The 22,390-nt window shown below is 45.0% G+C and overlaps 1 protein-coding gene across 6 annotated transcripts in view; it reads left to right on the forward strand.

Annotated features, from left to right (window-relative positions):
* Window positions 1–22,390, forward strand: part of srrm3 (serine/arginine repetitive matrix 3) — a 142,521-nt gene that overhangs the window by 64,678 nt on the left and 55,453 nt on the right. For all 6 annotated transcript variants that reach the window (XM_085469625.1, XM_085469630.1, XM_085469631.1 and 3 more), the window contains one exon: window positions 9,574–9,874. In XM_085469625.1, the coding sequence (XP_085325751.1) occupies window positions 9,585–9,874 (290 nt within the window). In that variant the 5' untranslated portion in view covers window positions 9,574–9,584. The remainder of the gene's footprint in view (window positions 1–9,573; window positions 9,875–22,390) is intronic.

The raw sequence follows: 22,390 nt of genomic DNA on the forward strand, positions 1-22,390 counted from the left end.
CCCCACCTAAAATGATGACAGAGGTCAGTAATTTGCACCAGAGGTACACGTCAACTGTGAGAGACAGAATGTGAAAAAAAAATCCATGAATCCACATGGTAGGATTTGTAAAGAATTTATTCGTAAATTAGGGTGGAAAATAAGTATTTGGTCACCTCAAACAAGGAAAATCTCTGGCTCTCACAGACCTGTAACGTCTTCTATAAGAAGCTTTTCTGTTCCCCACTCGTTACCTGTATGAATGGCACCTGTTTGAACTCATCATCTGTATAAAAGACACCTGTCCACAGCCTCAAACAGTCAGACTCCAAACTCCGCCATGGCCAAGACCAAAGAGCTTTCGAAGGACACCAGGAAAAGTATTGTAGACCTGCACCAGACTGGGAAGAGTGAATCTACAATAGGCAAGCAGCTTGGTGTGAAAAAATCAACTGTGGGAGCAATCATCAGAAAATGGAAGACATACAAGACCACTGATAATCTCCCTCGATCTGGGGCTCCACGCAAGATCTCATCCCGTGGGGTCAAAATGATCATGAGAACGGTGAGCAAAGATCCCAGAACCACACGGGGGGACCTGGTGAATGACCTGCAGAGAGCTGGGACCAAAGTAACAAAGGTCACCATCAGTAACACACTACAACGGCAGGGAATCAAATCCCGCAGTGCCAGACGTGTTCCGCTGCTGAAGCCAGTGCATGTCCAGGCCCGTCTGAAGTTTGCCAGAGAGCACATGGATGATACAGCAGAGGATTGGGAGAATGTCATGTGGTCAGATGAAACCAAAGTAGAACTTTTTGGTATAAACTCAACTCGTTGTGTTTGGAGGAAGACGAATACTGAGTTGCATCCCAAGAACACCATACCTACTGTGAAGCATGGGGGTGGAAACATCATGCTATGGGGCTGTTTTTCTGCCAAGGGGACAGGACGACTGATCCGTGTTAAGGACAGAATGAATGGGGCCATGTATCGTGAGATTTTGAGCCAAAACCTCCTTCCATCAGTGAGAACTTTGAAGATGAAACGAGGCTGGGTCTTCCAACATGACAATGATCCAAAACACACCGCCCGGGCAACAAAGGAGTGGCTCCGTAAGAAGCATTTGAAAGTCCTGGAGTGGCCTAGCCAGTCTCCAGACCTCAACCCCATAGAAAATCTGTGGCGGGAGTTGAAAGTCCATGTTGCTCGGCGACAGCCCCAAAACATCACTGCTCTCGAGAAGATCTGCATGGAGGAATGGGCCAAAATACCAGCTACTGTGAGTGCAAACCTGGTAAAGACCTATAGTAAACGTTTGACCTCTGTTATTGCCAACAAAGGTTATGTTACAAAGTATTGAGTTGTATTTTTGTTATTGACCAAATACTTATTTTCCACCCTGAATTACGAATAAATTCTTTACAAATCCTACCATGTGGATTCATGGATTTTTTTTTCACATTCTGTCTCTCACAGTTGAAGTGTACCTCTGGTGCAAATTACTGACCTCTGTCATCATTTTAGGTGGGGGAACTTGCACAATCGGTGGCTGACTAAATACTTTTTTGCCCCACTGTGTATATATATATATATATATTTATAAAAACACCCAGCACGCCCCTGCGGGCGGTTTATTCTTCAAGTTCGGGTCCTCTACCAGAGGCCTGCTGGAGCCATTCGCCTAGCTTGGGAGTCACCGCAGCTAGTGCTCCAATTACCACGGGGACCACCGTTACCTTCACCCTCCACATCCTCTCGAGCTCTTCTCTGAGCCCTTGGTATTTCTCCAGCTTCTCGTGTTCCTTCTTCCTGATATTGCTGTCATTCGGAACCGCTACATCGATCACTACGGCCGTCTTCTTCTGTTTGTCTACCACCACTATGTCCGGTTGGTTAGCCACCACCATTTTGTCTGTCTGTATCTGGAAGTCCCACAGGATCTTAGCTCGGTCATTCTCCACCACCCTTGGGGGCATCTCCCATTTTGACCTTGGGACTTCCAGGTTATACTCGGCACAGATGTTCCTGTACACTATGCCGGCCACTTGGTTATGGCGTTCCATGTATGCCTTGCCTGCTAGCATCTTGCACCCTGCTGTTATGTGCTGGGGCATCTTTACACAGCCTGCACCTGGGGTCTTGCCTGGTGTGATAGACCCCAGCCTCTATGGATCTTGTACTCAGAGCTTGTTCTTGTGCTGCCATGATTAGTGCCTCTGTGCTGTCTTTCAGTCCAGCTTTGTCCAGCCACTGGTAGGATTTCTGGATATCAGCCACCTCCTCTATCTGCCGGTGGTACATACCGTGCAGGGGCCTGTCCTTCCATGATGGTTCCTCGTCTCCCTCCTCTTTCTTGGGTTTCTGCTGCCTGAGGTATTCACTGAGCACTCGGTCAGTTGGGGCCATCTTCCCAATGTATTCTTGGATGTTCATTGTCTCATCCTGGACTGTGGTGCTGACACTCACCAGTCCCCGGCCCCCTTCCTTCCGCTTAGCGTACAGCCTCAGGGTGCTGGACTTGGGGTGAAACCCTCCATGCATGGTAAGGAGCTTTCTTGTCTTTATGTCAGTGGCTTCTATCTCCTCCTTTGGCCAGCCTATTACCCCAGCAGGGTACCTGATCACGGGCAGGGCGTAGGTGTTGATGGCCCGGATCTTGTTCTTGCCGTACATTGGGTGAATGTGCAGTAGTAGCAGCAAGCAGGTGAATTCTGTACATTAATATGAATAGACATCTGACTATTTTACAGGATAGACAATATAACCATTTTTAAAATTAAAGGAATTTGGAATGTACATTGTGCCTTGGTTTAGAGTGTCTGGAAGAGAGTCCTGTCTCAGTCAATTATAGATGATGTGAGAGGGCGGGTGTGTGTGTTTAGAGCCCGGGGATAGAAGCTCCTCTTGAGTCTCTCTGTCCTTGCCCGGATGATGCGGAACCTTCTACCAGATTGCAGGAGTTGGAACAGTTTGTTGCCAGGATGGGACGGGTCCTTCAGTATCTGCTCTAGTCCGGCATCTCCTGGTGTAGGTGTCCTGAAGCGGGGGGAGAGCAATCCTGCAGCAGCGTTCTGCTGTACGGATCACTCTCTGGAGAGCTTTTAGGTCCTTCACACAGCTGTTCCCAAACCACGATGTCATGTTCTGTGTGAGGATGCTCTCCACAGCGCCTGTATAGAAAATCCTGAGGATCTTTGGAGAGACCCTGAACTTCCTCAGTTGTCGTAGGTGATACAGGCGCTGCCTAGCCTTTTTGGTCTGGGCCTGAATGTGGGCAGCCCATGTCAGGTCTGAGGAGATGTGGACACCAAGATACTTGAAGGACTGCACCCTCTCCACTGGAGCTCCATTGATGATAATGGGCTTGTAGTCTCTGTGCTGACTCCTTCTGAAGTCCACCACCAGCTCCTTGGTCTTGCTGAGGTTCAGCTGGAGGTGGTTGTCCTGGCACCATGATGCCAGATTCTTCACTTCATCCATGTAGGCCGCCTCATCGTTGTTGGAGATGGCACCCAACACCACTGTGTCATCAGCAAACTTCACAATGGTGTTGGAGCCATGGGTTGCCACACAGTCTGAAGTGTAGAGGGAGTAGAGCAGTGGCGAGAGGACCTGTGGTGCTCCTGTGTTGATGGTGATGCTGTTAGAGACGTGGATCCTCTGTGTATCTGTTGGATCGGTAGGCGAACTGCAGCGGATCTGTGGTGTCTGGGATGGAGGAGGAGATGATGTTCTTCAGCAGCCTCTCAAAAACCTTCATTACCGAGGTCAGTGCAACTGGCCGGTAATCGTTCAGGGATGAGGGTTTGCTGTTCCTGGGCACAGGGATGATGGTGGATCTTTTGAAGCATGTGGGGACCACAGACTTCGCCAGGGACTCGTTGAAGATGTAAGTGAACACACCTGCTAGCTGGTCAGCACAGCAGCGCAGCAGACAGCCGGTGATGCCGTCTGGCCCCGCCGCTTTCCTTGTGTTCACTCTCAGAATCAGAATCAGAATCAGAAAGGGTTTTATTGCCAAATGTTGAGCGGGTTTACAACATTAGGAAATTGCTGCGGTGCTTCAGTGCAAACATACTGTTATAAATTAAGCTTGAATAGACATGAAAATAAAAATGAGAATAAGAATTAAAAGTGCTAAGTAGATAGATAGATATATACATGATATATACATGAGTGCAGGTGGTGATCAGTGCCAAACATGGAATGATGCAGTGAACACAGCGTAGGGTCATGTGTTAGTGGTGGGAACAGTCATACGGTTATTGTTCATGTGTTCAACAGCAGAGGGGAAGAAACTGTTCTTATGGCGAGAGGCTCTGGTGCGAATGGACCGGAGCCTCCTGCCTGAGGGGAGCAGGTCAAACAGACTGTGTCCAGGGTGAGAAGGGTCAGCTGTGATCCGAGCTGCACGTCCCAGTGTCCTGGAGGTGTACAGGTCCTGCAGAGATGGGAGTCTGCAGCCAATCACCTTCTCAGCAGAGCGCACAACACGCTGCAGTCTCTGTTTGTCCCTGATAGTGGCTCCAGCGTACCACACGGTGATGGAGGAGGTGAGGATGGACTCGATGATTGCAGTGTAGAATTGCATCATCGTCCGTGTTGGCAGGTTGAATTTCTTCAGCTGCCTCAGGAAGTACATCCTCTGCTGGGCTTTCTTAATGATGGAGGTGATGGTGGGCTCCCACTTCAGGTCCTGGGTGATGGTGGTACCCAGGAAGCGGAATGAGTCCACAGAGGTGATGGGGGTGTCAGTCAGGATGATGGGGGGGAGTGGAGCTGTGTGCTTCCTGAAGTCCACAATAATCTCCACTGTCTCCTGGGCATTCAGCACCAGGTTGTTGTGGCTGCACCAGGACACCAGACGTTCAACCTCCCTCCTGTAGGCAGACTCATCCCCGTCCGAGATGAGTCCAATAACGGTGGTGTCATCTGCAAACTTGATTAGCTTGACAGACTGGTGGGTGGAGGTGCAGCAGTTAGTATACAGGGAGAAGAGCAGGGGAGAAAGAACACAGCCCTGAGGGGAGCCGGTGCTGATGGTCCGGGAGTCCGAGACATTCTTTCCCAGCCTCACATGCTGTTTTCTGTCTGTCAGGAAGTCAGTGATCCACCGGCAGATGGGATCAGGCACATTCAAAACAAAAATGGTAAACAAAAAAGGTAACAAAAAATAATTTCCCCCAGGGATCAATAAAGTATTCTGATTCTGATTCTGATTCTGATTCATCTGGGAAAGCTTGCCTCGGAGATGGTCTGGAAGGATGGTATTGAAGGCAGAGCTGAAGTCCACAAACAGGATCCTGGCGTAGGTTCCTGGGGAGTCCAGATGCTGCAGGATGAAGTGTAGGGCCATGTTGATGGCGTCATCTACAGACCTGTTGGCTCTGTATGCAAACTGCAGGGGGTCCAGGAGGGGGGCCGTGAGGGTCTTGAGATAGGAGAGAACCAGGCGCTCAAAAGACTTCATGACCACAGATGTCAGAGCCACGGGTCTGTAGTCATTTAGTCCAGTGATCCTAGGTTTCTTGGGGACAGGGATTATGGTAGAGGACTTGAAGCAGGCAGGCACATGACATGCCTGCAGTGAGGAGTTGAAACTCCTTAATGCCGCTCGGACGTCATGCTCCGCGATGTACTGCTACTTCCGTAAACTCGATGATGTCGACTGCGCATGCTCTGAACATGTCCCAGTCGCCGTCGTTGAGTGCGTCCTGTAGCGTAGCTTCTGATTGGGCAGTCCACCGTTTTACCTCCCTCGTGGTCACGTCTTCCCGCCGTATGTTTTGTTTATACTGGGGAATGAGGAAGATGGCGTTGTGGTCAGACTTCCCAAAAGCCGGGTGTGAGACAGCTTTGTAGCCCTGCTTGTATGGCGTGTAGCAGTGATCCAAAATACGATCCCCTCTCGTTGGACACGAGACATGCTGGTAAAAGTTTGGCATGACTTGTCTGAGGTTCGCTTTATTAAAGTCTCCTGCTACAATGAGGGCTGCGCCCGGGTCCTTGTTTTGAAGCGAGCTCAGCACATCATGTAATTCGGACAAAGCCATACCTGTGTCCGCTTGGGGTGGGATGTAGACCACCGTGGCGATGACTGAGGTGAACTCACGGGGCAGATAGAAAGGGCGGCACTTAATGCTCAGGAACTCCAGATGTGGCGAGCAGCCGCTGGAAAGAGTAGAAATGCTCCTGGCATCACACCACTTTCTGTTTACCATGAAACACATTCCTCCACCTTTGGTTTTGTTTGACTCTGCCGTTCTGTCCGAATCCGACGGAGTTACAGCCTGGTCCGGCACGGTGGGGGTCAGCCATGTCTCCGTGAAGCACAGAATGTTGCAGTCCCTCATGTCACGTTGGAAGGTGACCCTTGCTCTTAGGTCATCGAGCTTGTCCTCCATGGATTGTACATTGGCCAGTAGGATGCTGGGCAGTGGTGCGCGATGTGCCTGCTGTCTCAGTCTATTCCTAATGCCAGCGCGTTTCCCTCGGCGCTTCTTTGTTCTGCGCCTCGGATGAGCGGCCCGTCCTTTGTTGTTCTCCGCGCCGCGTAGAATCTCTGGCGGCAAGGAAGGATCGGGTTTAAAAGTGTCCAAGATTAGATGTGCAACCTTGGCACCGATGTTTACAAGTGATACGCTGTCGTATACTATAAGACTAGAGGACTGGAGAATGCCATGTTGCATAATGTTAGCAGAAGACAGGCTGCAGTATAGACACAGCAGAGGCCTCCCCAGCGGCAAGGTCCAATCAAGCAGACAGCACAGGAAAACCACTGACAGAAGTTAAGGACACAGCAGTGCAGCCTTCTTTCTTCTCTTTCTAAAGAAATGGCACGAGTCACAGGCTCTGGAGCAGAGTATTGAATGTCCAAGTGTGTGTTAATCTGTTTGGGATTTGAAATAATTGATGGCGGCGCTTTGTGCTTGCGGCTAAACAACTTCACTTAGCACATGACTAATTACAGACAGTGTTTGTCGGGATGTGACAGTCTTATACGCCTTTGCAATAATAGCAGAAGAGGTCAGTGCCAGCATTAATACAGCAGCTAGAGATAACCTTCAGTCCCTGCAGAGGACTCGCACACAATTAGCTGTGCGCCTTATCGGCTCAATGACAAGTCTCCCTTTCTGCTCTGACTTTTTCTTTTTATCACACAATTAAATAATTTAGTTGTTTTAACTTGAAAGAAAACAGATTCTCTGCCCATCCCATCTCCCCGGGAAAAAAGGAATGATGCATTAATATAATGAGGAGGCTCCAGTTTAACGTAACGACAGATGTGGGCCAGGCTCTACATCTGGTGAAGAATTTAATTTGGAATGGGAGGGTCCTTTTGCTCTGATTTTCAGATGTTATCATTTCATTTAACCTTGCTGTGAATGAGCCTGCCTTTAATGTTGGGATGTGTGCATGTTGTGACATTTATGGGGAGGGCTCGTGGATCTCTTGTAGGCCAAGACAGGACTTCCAGAATAAGCCACAGACTGTATATGAGAGAGAAGAGAAGCTGATGGGGAATTTTAATGATCCACAGGGTGTGGATTCTCTGGGAGCAAAAAGAACTCCAGTCCTACAAGAAAATAATCGTACCGCTTAGGTTATGATCCCAACTACTAGATTCAAGTCCTGTTAAATATCATATGATGGGATATGATTTGTAATTTGTGGTCACAATAAAGCAGGGTATACTTTAGTGTGGTCTAACCCTAACCCCTGTATTTCTCAGTCTGATCCACCTTTTTTATAACATCTGCTTTCAAAACACAAAAATAGTGATTCTTCAGCTCAAGGCTTCAAATCAAGACCTCACAGTGGCAGCGTCTATCTTTTTTACACAGTCTACAGCACGTATGGCGTTATCCATAGTTCTCCCCTAAGTGCATCTCCAAACCCACAACCCTGCTCTCTTTGTAGCCAAAGAGCTATGCAAATTAACATAAACGGCACATTTTTTTACTTAAGATGCGGGTTGCTTCATTTTTCTCTTGTCATTTAATAATTAAGTCCTTTAAATTTAATGTTCCATAAGTGCATGTGAGTTCTTGCTTGTGCTTTTGTTGAATCTGTGGGATGCATGAATGTAAATTTCTCTGTAAGCACACAAATACACGCACATTAAGCTACATTTCATTTCACATCTAAATGAACTGTCTGTTATTCACAGAGTGATTCATATATCACATATTCCTGTCTTTTCACCAGTTGTGTGTTGCTGCTGTCTGCCTGAATGTCATTTTAAACACCCTTTTTAAAGATGAGAGCTTTTCTCCTTACCATCTTCTGCAGGTGAGCGTGTGTAGATGAGAGATTACTGTCATGGAATATCAAGCGCTGATTTACTGTATAATAGATTCAGAGATGATGCCTCCTGCTGTCCTGCCACCTGTTCTGTCACCCGAGAGCCGCACACATCCACGGCTTGTTTACCAGCACACGGCACTCCAGAACACAAGCACATCCCTATTAACCAGTCAAAGACTACCAGGAGCAGCTCAAATGCACAAAAGCGTGAGACGGCACAGCATTAGCTTGTTCGCACACTCCCTGTGATTAGATAAAAGAAAAGGGAATGGCTTGTGACTGTAGCTCTGAGAGTCTGTCCATCCAGCTTCAGTATCAACCTGTCTTGAGTCCTCAATGTGTGGCAGTGATGAAGTGCCTCAGCCGGCCTTCTGTGCCTCCGCACTGAAAAATGAAGTCATTAGTTGTAGAGGGAGAGGAGCTTAAGTTCGCGGGCACGCTATAAGCCCTTCCACACTTCCCGTGCGCTCAGCACTGGCCTTAAAAGAACAGTCTGTCTTAATCAGAGTCCAGTCCACACAACACTTCCACCAGATGCTTTTTTATTAACAAAATGACATTCTCACCATTTCATGAGTAAATGAGGCAGAAAGAGAAAAGATTAAGGAAGTCAAAATCAAACAGGGCATTGAGTTTCTTCTCACACTAACCTTTGTCACTCATTTCTGTCTTTAAGTATGCTTATTGCTCCCATTGTTTTTTCCTTGTCACGTCATATGGTTTTTATATGACCTTTACAGTTTACAGCTTTAGTTTGCTCCACTAGATACGAGAGTGTAGAAGAGGAAGCACTCTGTCTCCTAACCTGCCTTTAGGCACTACTTAGTTGTTGACTCACAGAGCTGAAGTTACTTCCAGTTCTGTCTCTGGCTGTGCATGTCCACATGTACCCAAGATCCAAATTGTGTGTGTATGTGCGTGGGTGCAGTATATTGGTGCGAGTGTGTGCAATCGTACTGCTCAGTTCAGGCAGAAATGCTGCAGCCTGTCCAAAGATATTAACATCAAATGAAGCGCTCACCTTTCAGTTTCAGAATGTTTGTGGCTTACTGCTGGTTCAGATAGTGTGATGTACTGACAACATTTAGAGATGGGTACAAAATGGTCTTTGATGGGGATTTTTTTTTACTAAATGTATAAAGATTACTCCCACTGAGTGAGAACCTCCCAAAACAAGGGAAAGATCTGACATTAAATGATTAATGTGAGTGAGACCCACAAGTGACAGCTTCTCTCATCCCCTCTCTCCGTTAACCTTTGGTCTCTTCATCTCTGTCTCGACAGATTCAGTAATCATGTATGATGCAACAAGGGTGCTGTCTCCGAAAGATGGTGCAAACGGTTTGGCCCAGCCGGTTGTCCCTGGAGCAGGAGCGGGAACAGCTGTAGGATCTGGAGGGCCAACTGCAACTACAGTGCTGCAAGCTAAAACTGAAGAGGGGCAGTCAGTTAAGGAGGAGGAGGAGGAGCCCAAAGCAGAGCCTGTCCTGGTGAAGAAGCCCCACAGAGAAATTCTGGACCATGAGAGGAAGAGGAGGGTGGAGCTCAAATGTATGGAGCTCCAAGAGATGATGGAGGAGCAAGGGTAAGTAAAGAACAAATAGTAAAAAAACAACAGATAAGATAACAGTACTAAGTTGGTCGAAAATAACTTGATTATTGACCCTGAGGGAATGATTATATAGGGTACAATGATAGTCCTGAGTGTTATATTATTATAGTCCTTTATTTATAATTTAATTTGTTTGGAGACCTTTTTTAAGTTATTTGAAGAGCTGAGTAAGTTTAGGTTGCCATGGTTAACACTAAAGTAATTTTTAGACAGCACAGATTACACAGATTACAAAACAGAAGATAGAAATAAGGTTAAATAAATAAGGTTACGGGTAAGAATGTGCTTGCATTCATAGTTAGTCACATGTGTAGCATGAATAAAACCAGAGTTGTCGAGGCAACTAGATTTATTAAACTAGACTGGGAGCTGATTTGCTAGGCTTACAGTGCCTTAAGCATTTACAAAGTTGCATTAATAAAGAAATAACTCAATCTAAACCTAATCAAAGAGAAGTTTAATATTTGGTCTATTGATTTGCACTGGGCTTATTTGTTAGAAGGTTCAGTCGTTAGTAAGAAAATTCCCCAAGGAAGCCATCTGTTGAAGTCAAACTAAAATATTACCTGCAGAAGAGTTACAGTTTCAGTGGTAAGGCACAACTTTGACTTTGAGGGAAAATTGTTTCCACTTCCAGCTTGCATTGCACTTTTTTCAAGTTTTACTACTGCTCATTGGTCAGTTAGCTTAGTGCTCATTGGCCAGTTAGTGTTTGTCGGAACGTTGCCATCTTTAATGCAAACTGCAGGCAACTGCGGCAATCTCCTTATGAGCAAACTAATTTGTGAAAGGTAGCAGTCACTTGCCAACCAATATAAATATAATTTTTCCCTAGTTACGGTTGTTATGCACTCACCACCTGGTTGCTAGGTCTTTGTGACTGGGGCCAAAAAATATCATAGAGCTATTAGATGGGAGAATACTACAATGTAGTTGATATTTTATTTTCAGCTCAATACATGTTTTTCTTGGACAATTTTCTTACTAATGGCTGAAATTTAAAACAAATTAATTTTTTAAGACCAAGAGCAGAGATTGCCAAGAGGTCTCTAGGCCTGTGTGGCTGAAGCCTTACCCCTTGAATCCCGCAATCTATATTGATCCAAGTTTTCTTTTTTTAAATTATCTCCCTTCGTGTTGAAGCATTTCTTTATTATTTCTGCAACAGTACTTAGCTGCTCTTGTTCTTGGCTGCTATTTTTTTCCAAGTCCTGTAATTTGACTCGATATGCTGGCAGCAGGTTGGCAATATGAGCTATGTCTTCTAAATCATGGGAGACAATTTTGTGAGCTAGACGCACAAATAAAAGTGGAACTGCTCTTGATTCAGCTGAGCGAAAGGTTGTGTTTGGCTTTGTAAGGAAGCCCACATGTGATGCATGTGTATTCAAACTAGAGTCCAATCTGAAATGCTTGCGTAGGCAAGTCGGATGGAAAAAAAAGAGTTGCTCTTGGGTTTTGATGTCAACTGACATTACCTTTTTCAGAGAAACGGTAGTTGTTTATCTGTTTTTCACAATGCAGTTATTGGGATGCTGGTTGGAGTGCAAGCCATAAAGGCTTTTGTGTAGCACAGAGCCTGACATTGACAGGTATGTACTTGTAGGGGTGCTGAGTTCACAAGCTGCACCAGAACATTACATTCAGACACCGTAACCTGCCAGAAGTCATTTTCATCATAATATTGGGAGGATGAAAAAAAAACTATTCTCTCTGGAAGAGTGGAGTAAACTTAAGGAGCTGTGTTTTTGTGAGGAAATGGTGCATAACAATGTGTTTTTATACTTTTATCAGCATGCTTTGGAAATGTTATCAGTCACAGTGCTCTGTCGTGACACAATTGAATCATATTATTCTTTTATTCTCATTTTTAAAACAGGCATTATTGTGAGACACTGAATTAAACTGCAGTCCTTCTTGTAAGAGGTTGCTCTGAAACCTCTAAAGATAGAGCTAAAGATAACTGTTTCTTGGCATAAGAAGGGTTCAGGGTGCAGGACCTGGGTGCTTCCTGATTGGCCGGGTGCCCCAGTTAACATAATTGGCAGCATTAACAATTAGCAGCCCAGCGAAGAATCATGTATTTGCTTTAAGGTCTCCTGATTTCTGGTTGGGTGCCTGTGGAGACACAGGGAGGTGTTGAAGGGCCTTGTCATGGGTGCCAGGGGATTGTACACTGTTCCCAAGCCAACAGTGGGAGTTAGTTAGGGAAGGTAATCATGCATGCATATAGGCTGCATCCCAATTCAGGGTCTGCAGCCTTATGGGCCGCATTTTAAGGCCGATTATGTCACAGCGACGCGACGAAGGTTGTCCCAATTCAAGGGCTGCTCGAAATGCGGCCTCAAATGTGTCCTTCATTTCCCTGAATTTTAAGGATGTGGTGGTGTAGACTTCGTGGCCCAACATATCCCAGAATGCATAGCGCTGGGTGTGGATAATTTTGCCGGAAAAAAACGGCGGATGAGGGGCGCCCGAAGAGTAAACTTTGAGTAAGTACTGAATATTATGTCACTTATTTATGTGCAAATGTTTAATAAGAAAGACCATTAAAACATTACTGTTGGCCACATGTCGGCAAAGTTATGTGACATTAGTGACGTTTGTACTAACTTGGTTTTAAAGCCTTTACTTTAAAATATACGCCGTCCAATAGCTGACCTTAATCTTACAGAGAATAATCAAAGCTCATGTAGAAACAAACAAACAAATGAACAAAAGATTTTCTCCTTCATTTCTGTCAAACAAAGCTGTATGAAACGTTTCCAGCTGTTAGTATCATCGTTGCTAGGCAACCTGGGCAGCGCGACGGAGGCTAGACCGTCCCATTTTACAAGCCTCGCACTTCCGGCCTTAGCGGTCTTTGAGTACGCGGCCCTTGTGGGCCGTTAAGGCTGCGTACTTTTAGGCTGCAGACCCTGAATTGGGATACAGCCATAGAGATGTAGCAATTCAATCACCCACCCATTTCTGCTTCCCAATGTTGCCACTGAGTTGAATTTTACTCAGCTAAATGTGTTACAGCCATAGGGATAGTTAGCTCAGAACGCAGGACAGCCCAGCCGAGTCCATTTCATTAGCATCCAGCAAAAGTTAGGAAGAACCATGGAAACTGTAGAGATGGCAGACAGCCCTTATCAACAATCTCAGTGCTTCTCCCTGGCGTGTTTGCTCACACACGCACACACATACTGTACACACATGCACACTGCTGCTTGAATAACTACAGCTCGCAGCCAAACTCCAGGCGAGACCATAATTAATGATGAGCTCTGTGATCCTGTGTCAGTGCAGAGAAAACTCACTTTCCCACTGATACCTCGTGACATTTTACTCACATCACATTTGTCATTTACAGAAAGCTGACTAATCCATGATGTATTAGGGGTGAGTGATCCAATTGAATGAAAGGCAATCAAATTAGAGAGGGATTTTTTGTTTTTTGTTTTTTTGGGGGGGCTTAGTGTTGATATGAGAGGTGGCAGGCACATTTGAATGCTAGAGTGAGGAATCTTTTATCTGGCTAAGTATTTACATGAATTAAATCAATGCACTGGGTGGTTTTTATTTTTATTTTTTTTAAGGTGAAGCTGGATTGTACTGCCACTCATTTTTGTGCTCGTCCCTCGTTCCCTGAGCGTAACTGCTCTTGTCAGCCTGCGAGGTCTCATTAAGTCTGTAGGGTAATAGTAAAGCCACAGCAGATTGATGAAGCTGAAGGACAGCTACTGAGGATAGACAGAGGGGGTTACACACTTGCCATCTGTCAAGGTCTACTCATCTCCTGGCCTGGAGAAGATGTAATAGGTCCCAGTTTGAGAAAAGAGCCACAATGTCTACTGGAGTGGTGTAGTGGCACGCAGCAGCTTGGCAAATGATGACAGCACGCAAGGAGACAAGACATTCGCACTGACGGGCTCCACTGTGCTCGTCTGACTGCACGGCCTCGGCTGGCACACGGTCGCACATGAATGATGGCGACCACTCAGCTGAGTGTTAAAGCAAGCCCTGGATGGACTCAACTCATCTTGTTAAGCTATAATCAAAGGAGAATCCCATTTGGCAGCTTGGCTCAGCACAGCTACCCGTGCCTCTCCAATTTCTAATGTGCCTCTTTAAATGAGAGAGCGTGTGTGCAGGATTAAGGGATAGAGCAGGGGATGAAACACAGGGATAGAGAGGCAGAGCAATGCCAGGCATTAGACACAATTAAGATGGTGGCTGGAGTCTGTTTTCATTTGTAGTGGATTTAAGCCACGTCACCCTCGAATCCTGGTTTTGACTGAGGACGGGGTGAAGGATTAGGCTCAGGGGAAGGTTGGATGGCAGCACCCCCCATCCCATTTCCCTAGCTTTGCCAGCACATGGCAAGACACTCCCCTCCTCCCTTTCCGCACAGCCCCCCAGCTCCTCTCCGAAGATAAACCCAGGATAAATGGTCTGTCGTGAGTGATGGCCTCACCCCGGGAGCCAATTAGACAGGCTCAGCGAGTGCATTCATTTAGCTACCCAAGGCTTGGCAGCATCTCGCATTTATTGGTACATTGAGTGCTCCATCACTGCATGGTGCATCGCCTTTTCATGTATATGAGATGGGCTAGAGGTTACATATATCATATATGTGACATATGTCTGGAAGAGCACAAGAGGCACGGTCTGTTAGAGTAGCTCCTGTAGGCGATAGAACATAACTTAAGCTCTATCAGCATCCCATCCGTCTCCCATCAAAGAATATTGATGTACTGAATATGTCAAACTAATGCGTAGTGTCTACTTCTAATCAGCTCTAGGTGCCACATAATAATACGCCTGGCTGAATGATTTTGATCACAGTGGCTGCTCTGTATGCAAGGGTCCAGACTCTATTTCAGGGGTGTTTTTCCATGCTAACCGAGGCATAATAATCATGCATGGTTTGAACTCCTGTGGTGTCTGAGCCTTTAATGAGCTCTCTTCACAGGCTTCACTCAAACTACATGGTCACACACACACACCCAAAAAACCCACACAGGAGCTCCAAGCTCCATATATGTGTCAGTACATATGAATGTTGAGAGACACCAAGATAACGTTGAAAGTGTGTGCTAGGCTTGTGCATGCACCAAGATGCCGGTGCAAGAAATATGTCTTACCGCTTCGCCAAGCAGAAACAATAGATGCGCTTGTGTATTGAAAAATGAATATCTGTTTTAAAGTCAAGTAGAGAGGTCTGGTCCAACATAAACAACATAAGGAACAACACAGCTAAATTTGAGTATTATATGTTGATACAGGCATACAAGTGACCCAAGGCAGAACAGTAAGAAGAGGAAGCTTTATATTAGCTGAGAGCGAACTTGGAGCGTTTTGGCTGCTTCCATTGTGATGTAACATCTACAGTGACACTTTTTTAATTGCAAGAGATGTGAGCAGCCCGGATCTTATTAAGAGAGCTTCTCTCAGAGCCTTTGAGGCCAGAGCAAATAATTATCTCTCTCTGCTCTGATGGAGCTGTTCCTGCAAGCCAAAGCCTGCGTCATAAGACACAAGACGATAAGTGTGTGTCCTGGAAGACCAAAAAAAAAAAAAACACTGGATGGGAAAACATCTCAGGGTGAATGGCCCATTTTATAAATTGAAACAAGAGGGGCTCTCAAGGCAATAAAGAAGGTCTGTGCTAGACAAAACAACTTCAAAACCTGTTGTTGTAGAAAGGAGAAGATGAGCAATCAGAAATGGTGGATTGTGCTGCTCCAGCCATTGAGCTGCTTACACTGTGGAGGAGGTGAAGAGGGCATCTTTATAAAGTGGGAAAAAGGTGTACTTGTTCTTTGCTGCCCATTCTCTCTGGTTTATGTTAAATCTGTTATCTAACAGAAAATTTATGGCTGCAGAGAGCATCAATTGAAAAGCCTCTCTCCACTTGAGAGTTAAACTATTTCACTGTGGCACTCCGTAGGTCATTTTAATTCTACCCCTGAAATAGAAATGTGGGGGTGTTCAGGTTTGGTTTCCCATGTTCCCAGAGCCATTCAATCTTACTAACTACACTGGCATCGCTTTTTTTTCTGTAGCTTTGCATCAGAATTGATGGCTGAAAAGTTTCATAGGCATATAGCAGCACCTGGGGACGACTTGTAGAGAAAAGCTCTTCAGATAACAAAGTCGGAGACATTGCCAGCAGTCAGGAATGAGAACACGGGCACTTCACGCAAAGGCACTCCTCATCAAATCGATGACTATCAACATAAGGACAGTCTAGGGGCCAGAGCTATTCATTTTCCAGGAACGTGAGTTAATGAGTGAAATCTGTAAGTGCTCAGAGCTGTTTAATCACTCTAATCAAGATCTTTAATCGTGGTGATTTTTTTATTGCTGGGTGGCGGGCAGGCCTCTCGCTCTGATCGATGTCCCCTGTCTGTTTCCGCCCAAATCACTGGAAGTTTGCATTCCATAGGCCAGGGGTTCCCAAACTTTTTTTGCCAGGCCCCCCTTTGTTTTACAAGAAAAATGTCCCCCCCCCCCCCCCCACACACACACACACACACACACACATGCACGCCCAAACACATCCTGTAACCACACACACCCATATTTTGCTCCACTGCGGTTTATTTCGCACCTCAAACATTTAGTAAACAATTAAGTAAATACAAGTAATCTGCAATAAATTACAGGTAGTAAGAAGATAAACTACTAACTCTTTTATGCTATGTCCACGGGTATTTTTGAAAACGCAGCTGTTTCTATGGTTTGGACCTTTCGTCCACATGTTAATGCCGTTTTGAATCACAGAAAACTGAGATTTTTTAAAACTCCTTTTTTACGTGCACGTGTGGACAAGGAATACAGAGTTTGTCAACGTCAAAGATATGTGCCTTTTTTCACGTCACGCTGTGCGCCACGTTATTGTTTACATGAGAAGAATTGCAGAATGGCAGATATTCAGATTAACAGTAATAATAATAATAATAATGGATTGGATTTATATAGCGCTTTTCAAGGCACCCAAAGCGCTTTACAATGCCACTATTCATTCACTCTCACATTTAGGGATGGGTACCGGTGTCGGTTCTGACATAAACGGTAGTAACCAGACCGAAAAGCAGCGCACATTTCGGTGCTTTATTTCGGTGCTTTTTTTTCCCTGAGCTGTGATACACTTCTAGCCAATCATTTTACGTTTCCGAGGATAGTAGGCGGGGCCAGGTACGTACGTTCAGTTAGAGCAGAGCTACAGATTAAAAATGTCCAAGGCGAAGCGGTCAAAAGTCTGGCTGTACTTCACAGCAAAATATGCAAACTCAGCAGCCTGCAACAAGTGCTTTAAGCTGATACTGTGATACTGTCAAAGGAGGTCACACCAAGAATCCGATTAAACAGCTGGCGACGCATAGCGTTTTTTTTAAAAGCCGAGAAATGCGCCGTATTTGATAGCTTGCTGCGAGACCTCACACCGTGCACGTCGGGTGGGTTGCCAGTTATCGGACCCGGAGCAACATCCCCCAAAAACCCGAAGAATAGAGTCCTGGCCCCTAGCCCTGCCAGTGTAGCAGAAATGATGAGGATGATGATGCAGCAGCAGCCGTTCTTCTCTGCATGAGTAGCTTCATGTTGTTCGTATGTAATTTACGTTGAGTAGGCTAACCACGTTATTACATTAATGCATGTAAGGTGAACTAGCAAACATCATCATAGCTACATGCGGCTGTCTTCTTGTTTGATGGCAGATACTCCCTTCACCCTGGCCAAAAAGGCTAAAATGACCAAAGAAAAAGTGGGAAACAGTTAAACATGAGAGGTTTTTGGACAAAGTTTGTGTTTTTTCCATTGTTTAAGCACTGCTTCCAGCCAAGAGTGATGCCATATATGCCACATAGCTGCAGAAAAGGCACACATTGTTATCTTTTTACAAAAAAAACCAGCTGAACATGAGAGGTTTTTGGACAAAGTTTGTGTTCTCCATTCTTTAAGCACCGGTTCGAGCACCGTTTAAGCACCGGCACCATTTCAAAAGTACCGATTTGGCACCGGTATCGGATAAAACCTAAACGATACCCATCCCTACTCACATTCAACTCTCACAACCGGGGGAACAAATCGTGGCAGGATCAGCCTGATATTATTTTTATCCCAGTTTAATTTTACAGTATAAAGAGCTAACATCTCCAAAATGTCAGGAGTAGTTAGTTATTATAACAAGTGTTTGTGAACTAAAAATCAAGAATGTGGGATACTGTTTGTCCGTGATTTGAAGAGCCCAGCCCGTGCTCCCGACGAAGGGAAAATCAATTCTGCAGGGGAGACCTACTTTGGCACTTGTGCAGGTGAAGCCAAAGGGAAGATATGCTTCACCATATTTTCTAGTCTTTGGCTTAGAATGAAGTTGGTTTGGAAACATATTCAGCGATGCTTCATCTCCTGCTTTGCGTTTCTGTGGGAGCCCCGTCAAAAACCTGTCCATTATGCTAGCAGTGTCCAAGCGCTTTTTTTCCCTTTTTTTTCCCTTTTCATACCACGCCCCCCCCCCTGCAATGGCTCTGCAGGGGGGCAGTTCCCACACTTTGGGAAGGTCTGCCATAGGCAATGGGCCTTCACTAGATGGCCTTCGTTTGCATCAACTTGGCTAACTGGCTCCTGGACGGTCTCACCTCATATTCATATATGCAGAGAGATGAAAATACACAAGCGACATGCTCAGTTAAACAGTCATTTGAATTCCGTGTTGCTCAGCCTGGCTGGGAGTGACCAGCCATTGCTCAGCACTGTGTCAGAACAGATGGTGTGTGAGGAAGAAATTAGCTACACCTTCACAGCTGCAAGAAGGGCTAATTGTGTGTAGAGAGAAGGAATGTGTTGTTTCAGTCTAAAAGCTTTTGACAAACATCTAGTAAGTAGCTGTTTACACTGATTGATCTGAGCTCACAATAGATTTTTGTCTGTCTCTTGAAATGCAGCACAGAAGTCTGGTAATTTAAAAAGGAGTTTTTAACTTCTTTCTTTAAGCGCCCACCACTCACTAGTTTCCAGGAGGGATTCAGGTGCTGTGTGATTCAGGTGCTGTCTGAGATTCTGCAAGCCCCTACTTCTAAAATCTCAGGCTCTTTGTTAAAGCATCACCACTGCTGTGTACACACTCTCAGACTTTGGTTTGTAAGCTAGACCGATCAAACATTGCCTTTGCTGTGCTTCATACTGTGAAGCTGCACTGAGCTTCAGAATAGAGCAATTCAGCAGGAGGAAAGAGAAGGTGGGGTGGGGGGGGGGGGGGGGCCAGAAAGGGAAGCAGAGGGTCTGCAGGTTTTTCATTTCTTTATATTTTACTAGAAAAATTGGAAATAGGTAAAACGATTTATTGAAACATGCAAAAATAAATGGAGTTACATAGTATGTACAGTTGTGAGAAGTTATCCAGTCCAATCCTCAGACTTTTTTCTGTTTCCTGTTTATGGGCTCAAAGGCAATTTCAAAAAAAGACCTGCTCCTTGGTAGCAAAATATAAAGAAATGTAAGGTAGGTCAAGACTTTTGCACAGTACTGTATGTCATTAAGCACTTCAGCTTGATGAGTTCAAACTATTATTTTATTGCTTAAGCTAAGGTACCTGAGTAGCATCAGTCACCATCACCAATATGATCAGCACAATATGAAGGAGAATGGCTTACTTTGGCTGTGGCCTCTTTTTGGGCTAGCACACATTCACTCCCCCCACCACGCTTATACACTCTTCTTCGATCTGCAGCAGACAGCTGGGAGAACACTGGGACCGCTGTAGAGTTGTCACGTAGTGGCTAATGTATGGTGATGGATCCGGAGCCATGAATGGAAAGCCATGAATATAAACTGTATCTTTGTGGCCTCCATTGTGTTGTGTTGACAGCTGCTGGGTTGACAGATTGCCGTACAGCAGGACCTGATGGCGCTGTCACACCGAATGGCTTCTTCTCTGCTGGGCCATCTTCCAGCTATTTCAGCTCTCCATCGCACTTTTCCTAATCTCATTCTCCGCACCATCAGGGCACTGATAGCAAGTGGCTCAGAATACATGGCGTTGGCAGCTATATTTAATCTGAGAACGCAAACACTCATCTGATTAATGCTGTTTCCACGCTGAAATGAGCCACTGAATCCTTTTACAATCCAGTTTGGGAAAATGGTTCTGCCACAAGATGCATTTGAGGCAAAGATGAACCTATTTCTGTTACTGAGGTCCATCCATCCATCCACTGTAAAAAATAAAAAAAAATTCTAATGGAAGACCTGAGGACAGCAGAGAATGTTAATACTTTTAAAGCCAAACTTAAAGCGCTATCTCTACCCTTTTACTTCGGCTCACACCTTTTAGGTGTTTTTTTTTACCCTGTTTTATTTATATATTGTGCTTTGTTATCTTATGTCTTCAGTTATACATTAACAGTCTATAAACAGTGACAAATACCACTGGATTGCATTCAGCTTCAAACAGAAAGAAAAAATATTACCTATTTTATTCTGTGATTTCTGTGTGGATTAATGAATGCATGCAACTGCAGAAAGTCGTAAGTCATACCACAGTTTGTACCATCCCTTTATTGTATCAGCCAATATCAGTGTTCAAACTTACAAAAAATTCTGATGTATCGGCATGCTGAAACTCTACGAAAGCTCCTTTGAAATTTTATTTTTAGATTTTAAATACACTGATCTAACAGCTTTCATTGGTGCAAATTATGATTTTTGTAAACTCCTGCAGCAGGGATGGTATTATGTTTTTGAAATGCGCTTATTTGCTTTCTTGCACACAAACATGAGAAGAATGATAAAATATCAATATGTTGCATACAAAGATAGGTAGGCCAACAATGTTGGCATCATCCATCCATCCATCCATCGATCCATCTTTTTCCGCTTTATCCGGGGCCGGTTCGCGGGGGCAGCAGCCTAACCAGAGAAGCCCAGACCTCCCTCTCCCTAGCCACCTCCTCTAGCCTATCCGGGGGAACACCAAGGCGTTCCCAGGCCAGCCGAGAGATATAATCACTCCAGCGTGTCCTGGGTCTGCCCCGGGGCCTCCTCCCAGTGGAACATGCCCAGAACACCTCACCCAGGAGGCGTCCAGGAGGCATCCTTGTCAGATGCCCGAACCTCCTCAGCTGGCTCTTTTCGATTTGACATCATTACTAAAATAAATATTGTATTACACATCACCCATTACTTTTCTTAAAACTAATGCACTACGTTACTTAATTATTCACTGGAGAAAAAACCTTAGGAATGGCCTGAGGCACATTGTCGTCTTAGTTTCCTAATGAGGATACATATATGAAGGTTTGAAGCCTGACTACTCATCACTGCTTCTGTTACCTGTTGAAGTTCAGGCTCGTTTTGGCATCCACAGCTATATGATCACCTGTGCAGATGATTGCAAAGAGCCAAAGCTCTGATGCCAGCATAATGCTATTGTTTCTGTACTGGGCGTAGTTTCTGTGCTACCATCTCTCTCTCATCCTTTCATACAATAAAATAAAAGTAATGTCCATATTTCCACTCCACAGTGACTTCCTAAGGCTGGTTAGGGACGTGGCTGGTTTGATTTCCTGTGCCATCACAGGAGGTTGAAACTGATTACTGGTAGGCTTCACTTATTCTAATTGAAATCAATTAATCTATTGATTTCTATTGAGCTGCCTCCATCCTCAAAGACCCCACATACCCTCAACACGGACTGTTCACACTTCTGCCCTCGAGATGAAGGTTTAGACGTGTGAAATCCAGAACGGCCCGGCTCAACAACTCCTTCCCCACTGCTATCAGACTCTTGAACAGCTGACCTACCACAATTGCAATTTGCACATACCTCACTTGTCTTTACTTACTTATTTTTGTAATTATTTATTTATCTTTCATTATTTTTATGCTTTTTTTTTTTAATCTTTTTTATCGTAATGTCTTGTCTTATTTTATCCTTATTTATCTTGTTGCTTCAACTCTACCCAACTTGGCATTTGTGTATGGACAGCAAAGGAAGAATTTCATTGCACAGAGAAATGCTATTTCTTCTGTACACATTACAATAAACACTTTGAATCTTGAATCTTTGAATCTATTATCTTTGTGCTGCTGGTGCCTTTTGGAGCATTATCTTACAATTATTATGGCTTGCAGTGTGGTACAGACCATCTGCAGGAAGGTTGTCCTTTAGATTTCAGGATTGAAATTCTAGTATTTTATTAGTCTGTTACTTAGCACTAATTGGCCGTAGGGCTGGGCCATATTATACCGTTCATGGTAATACCGGTATTGTCATGGTCTGGGGTCAAGCGACCCAGCATTTCTGCCCTGAACTGGCAGAAAAAAACCCTGAGTAGAAGCTCACATCAAGAAAATAGCTCCTCGGTTCAGAGTAGCATCGCGCTGCTAACATGCTAACAACACATTTGAGCTACTCACCCCCTCCCTCCTGTGCTGAATCATAGAGCGAACGAATCACTCACTCACTCACTAACCCCCTCCCTCCTGTGCTGAATCAAA

Source organism: Copadichromis virginalis, linkage group LG10 (genome assembly GCF_057382275.1).
Source record: "Copadichromis virginalis isolate Kocher_CV1m ecotype Utaka linkage group LG10, C_Virginalis_male_GT1.1, whole genome shotgun sequence".
Classification (NCBI taxonomy): domain Eukaryota; kingdom Metazoa; phylum Chordata; class Actinopteri; order Cichliformes; family Cichlidae; genus Copadichromis; species Copadichromis virginalis.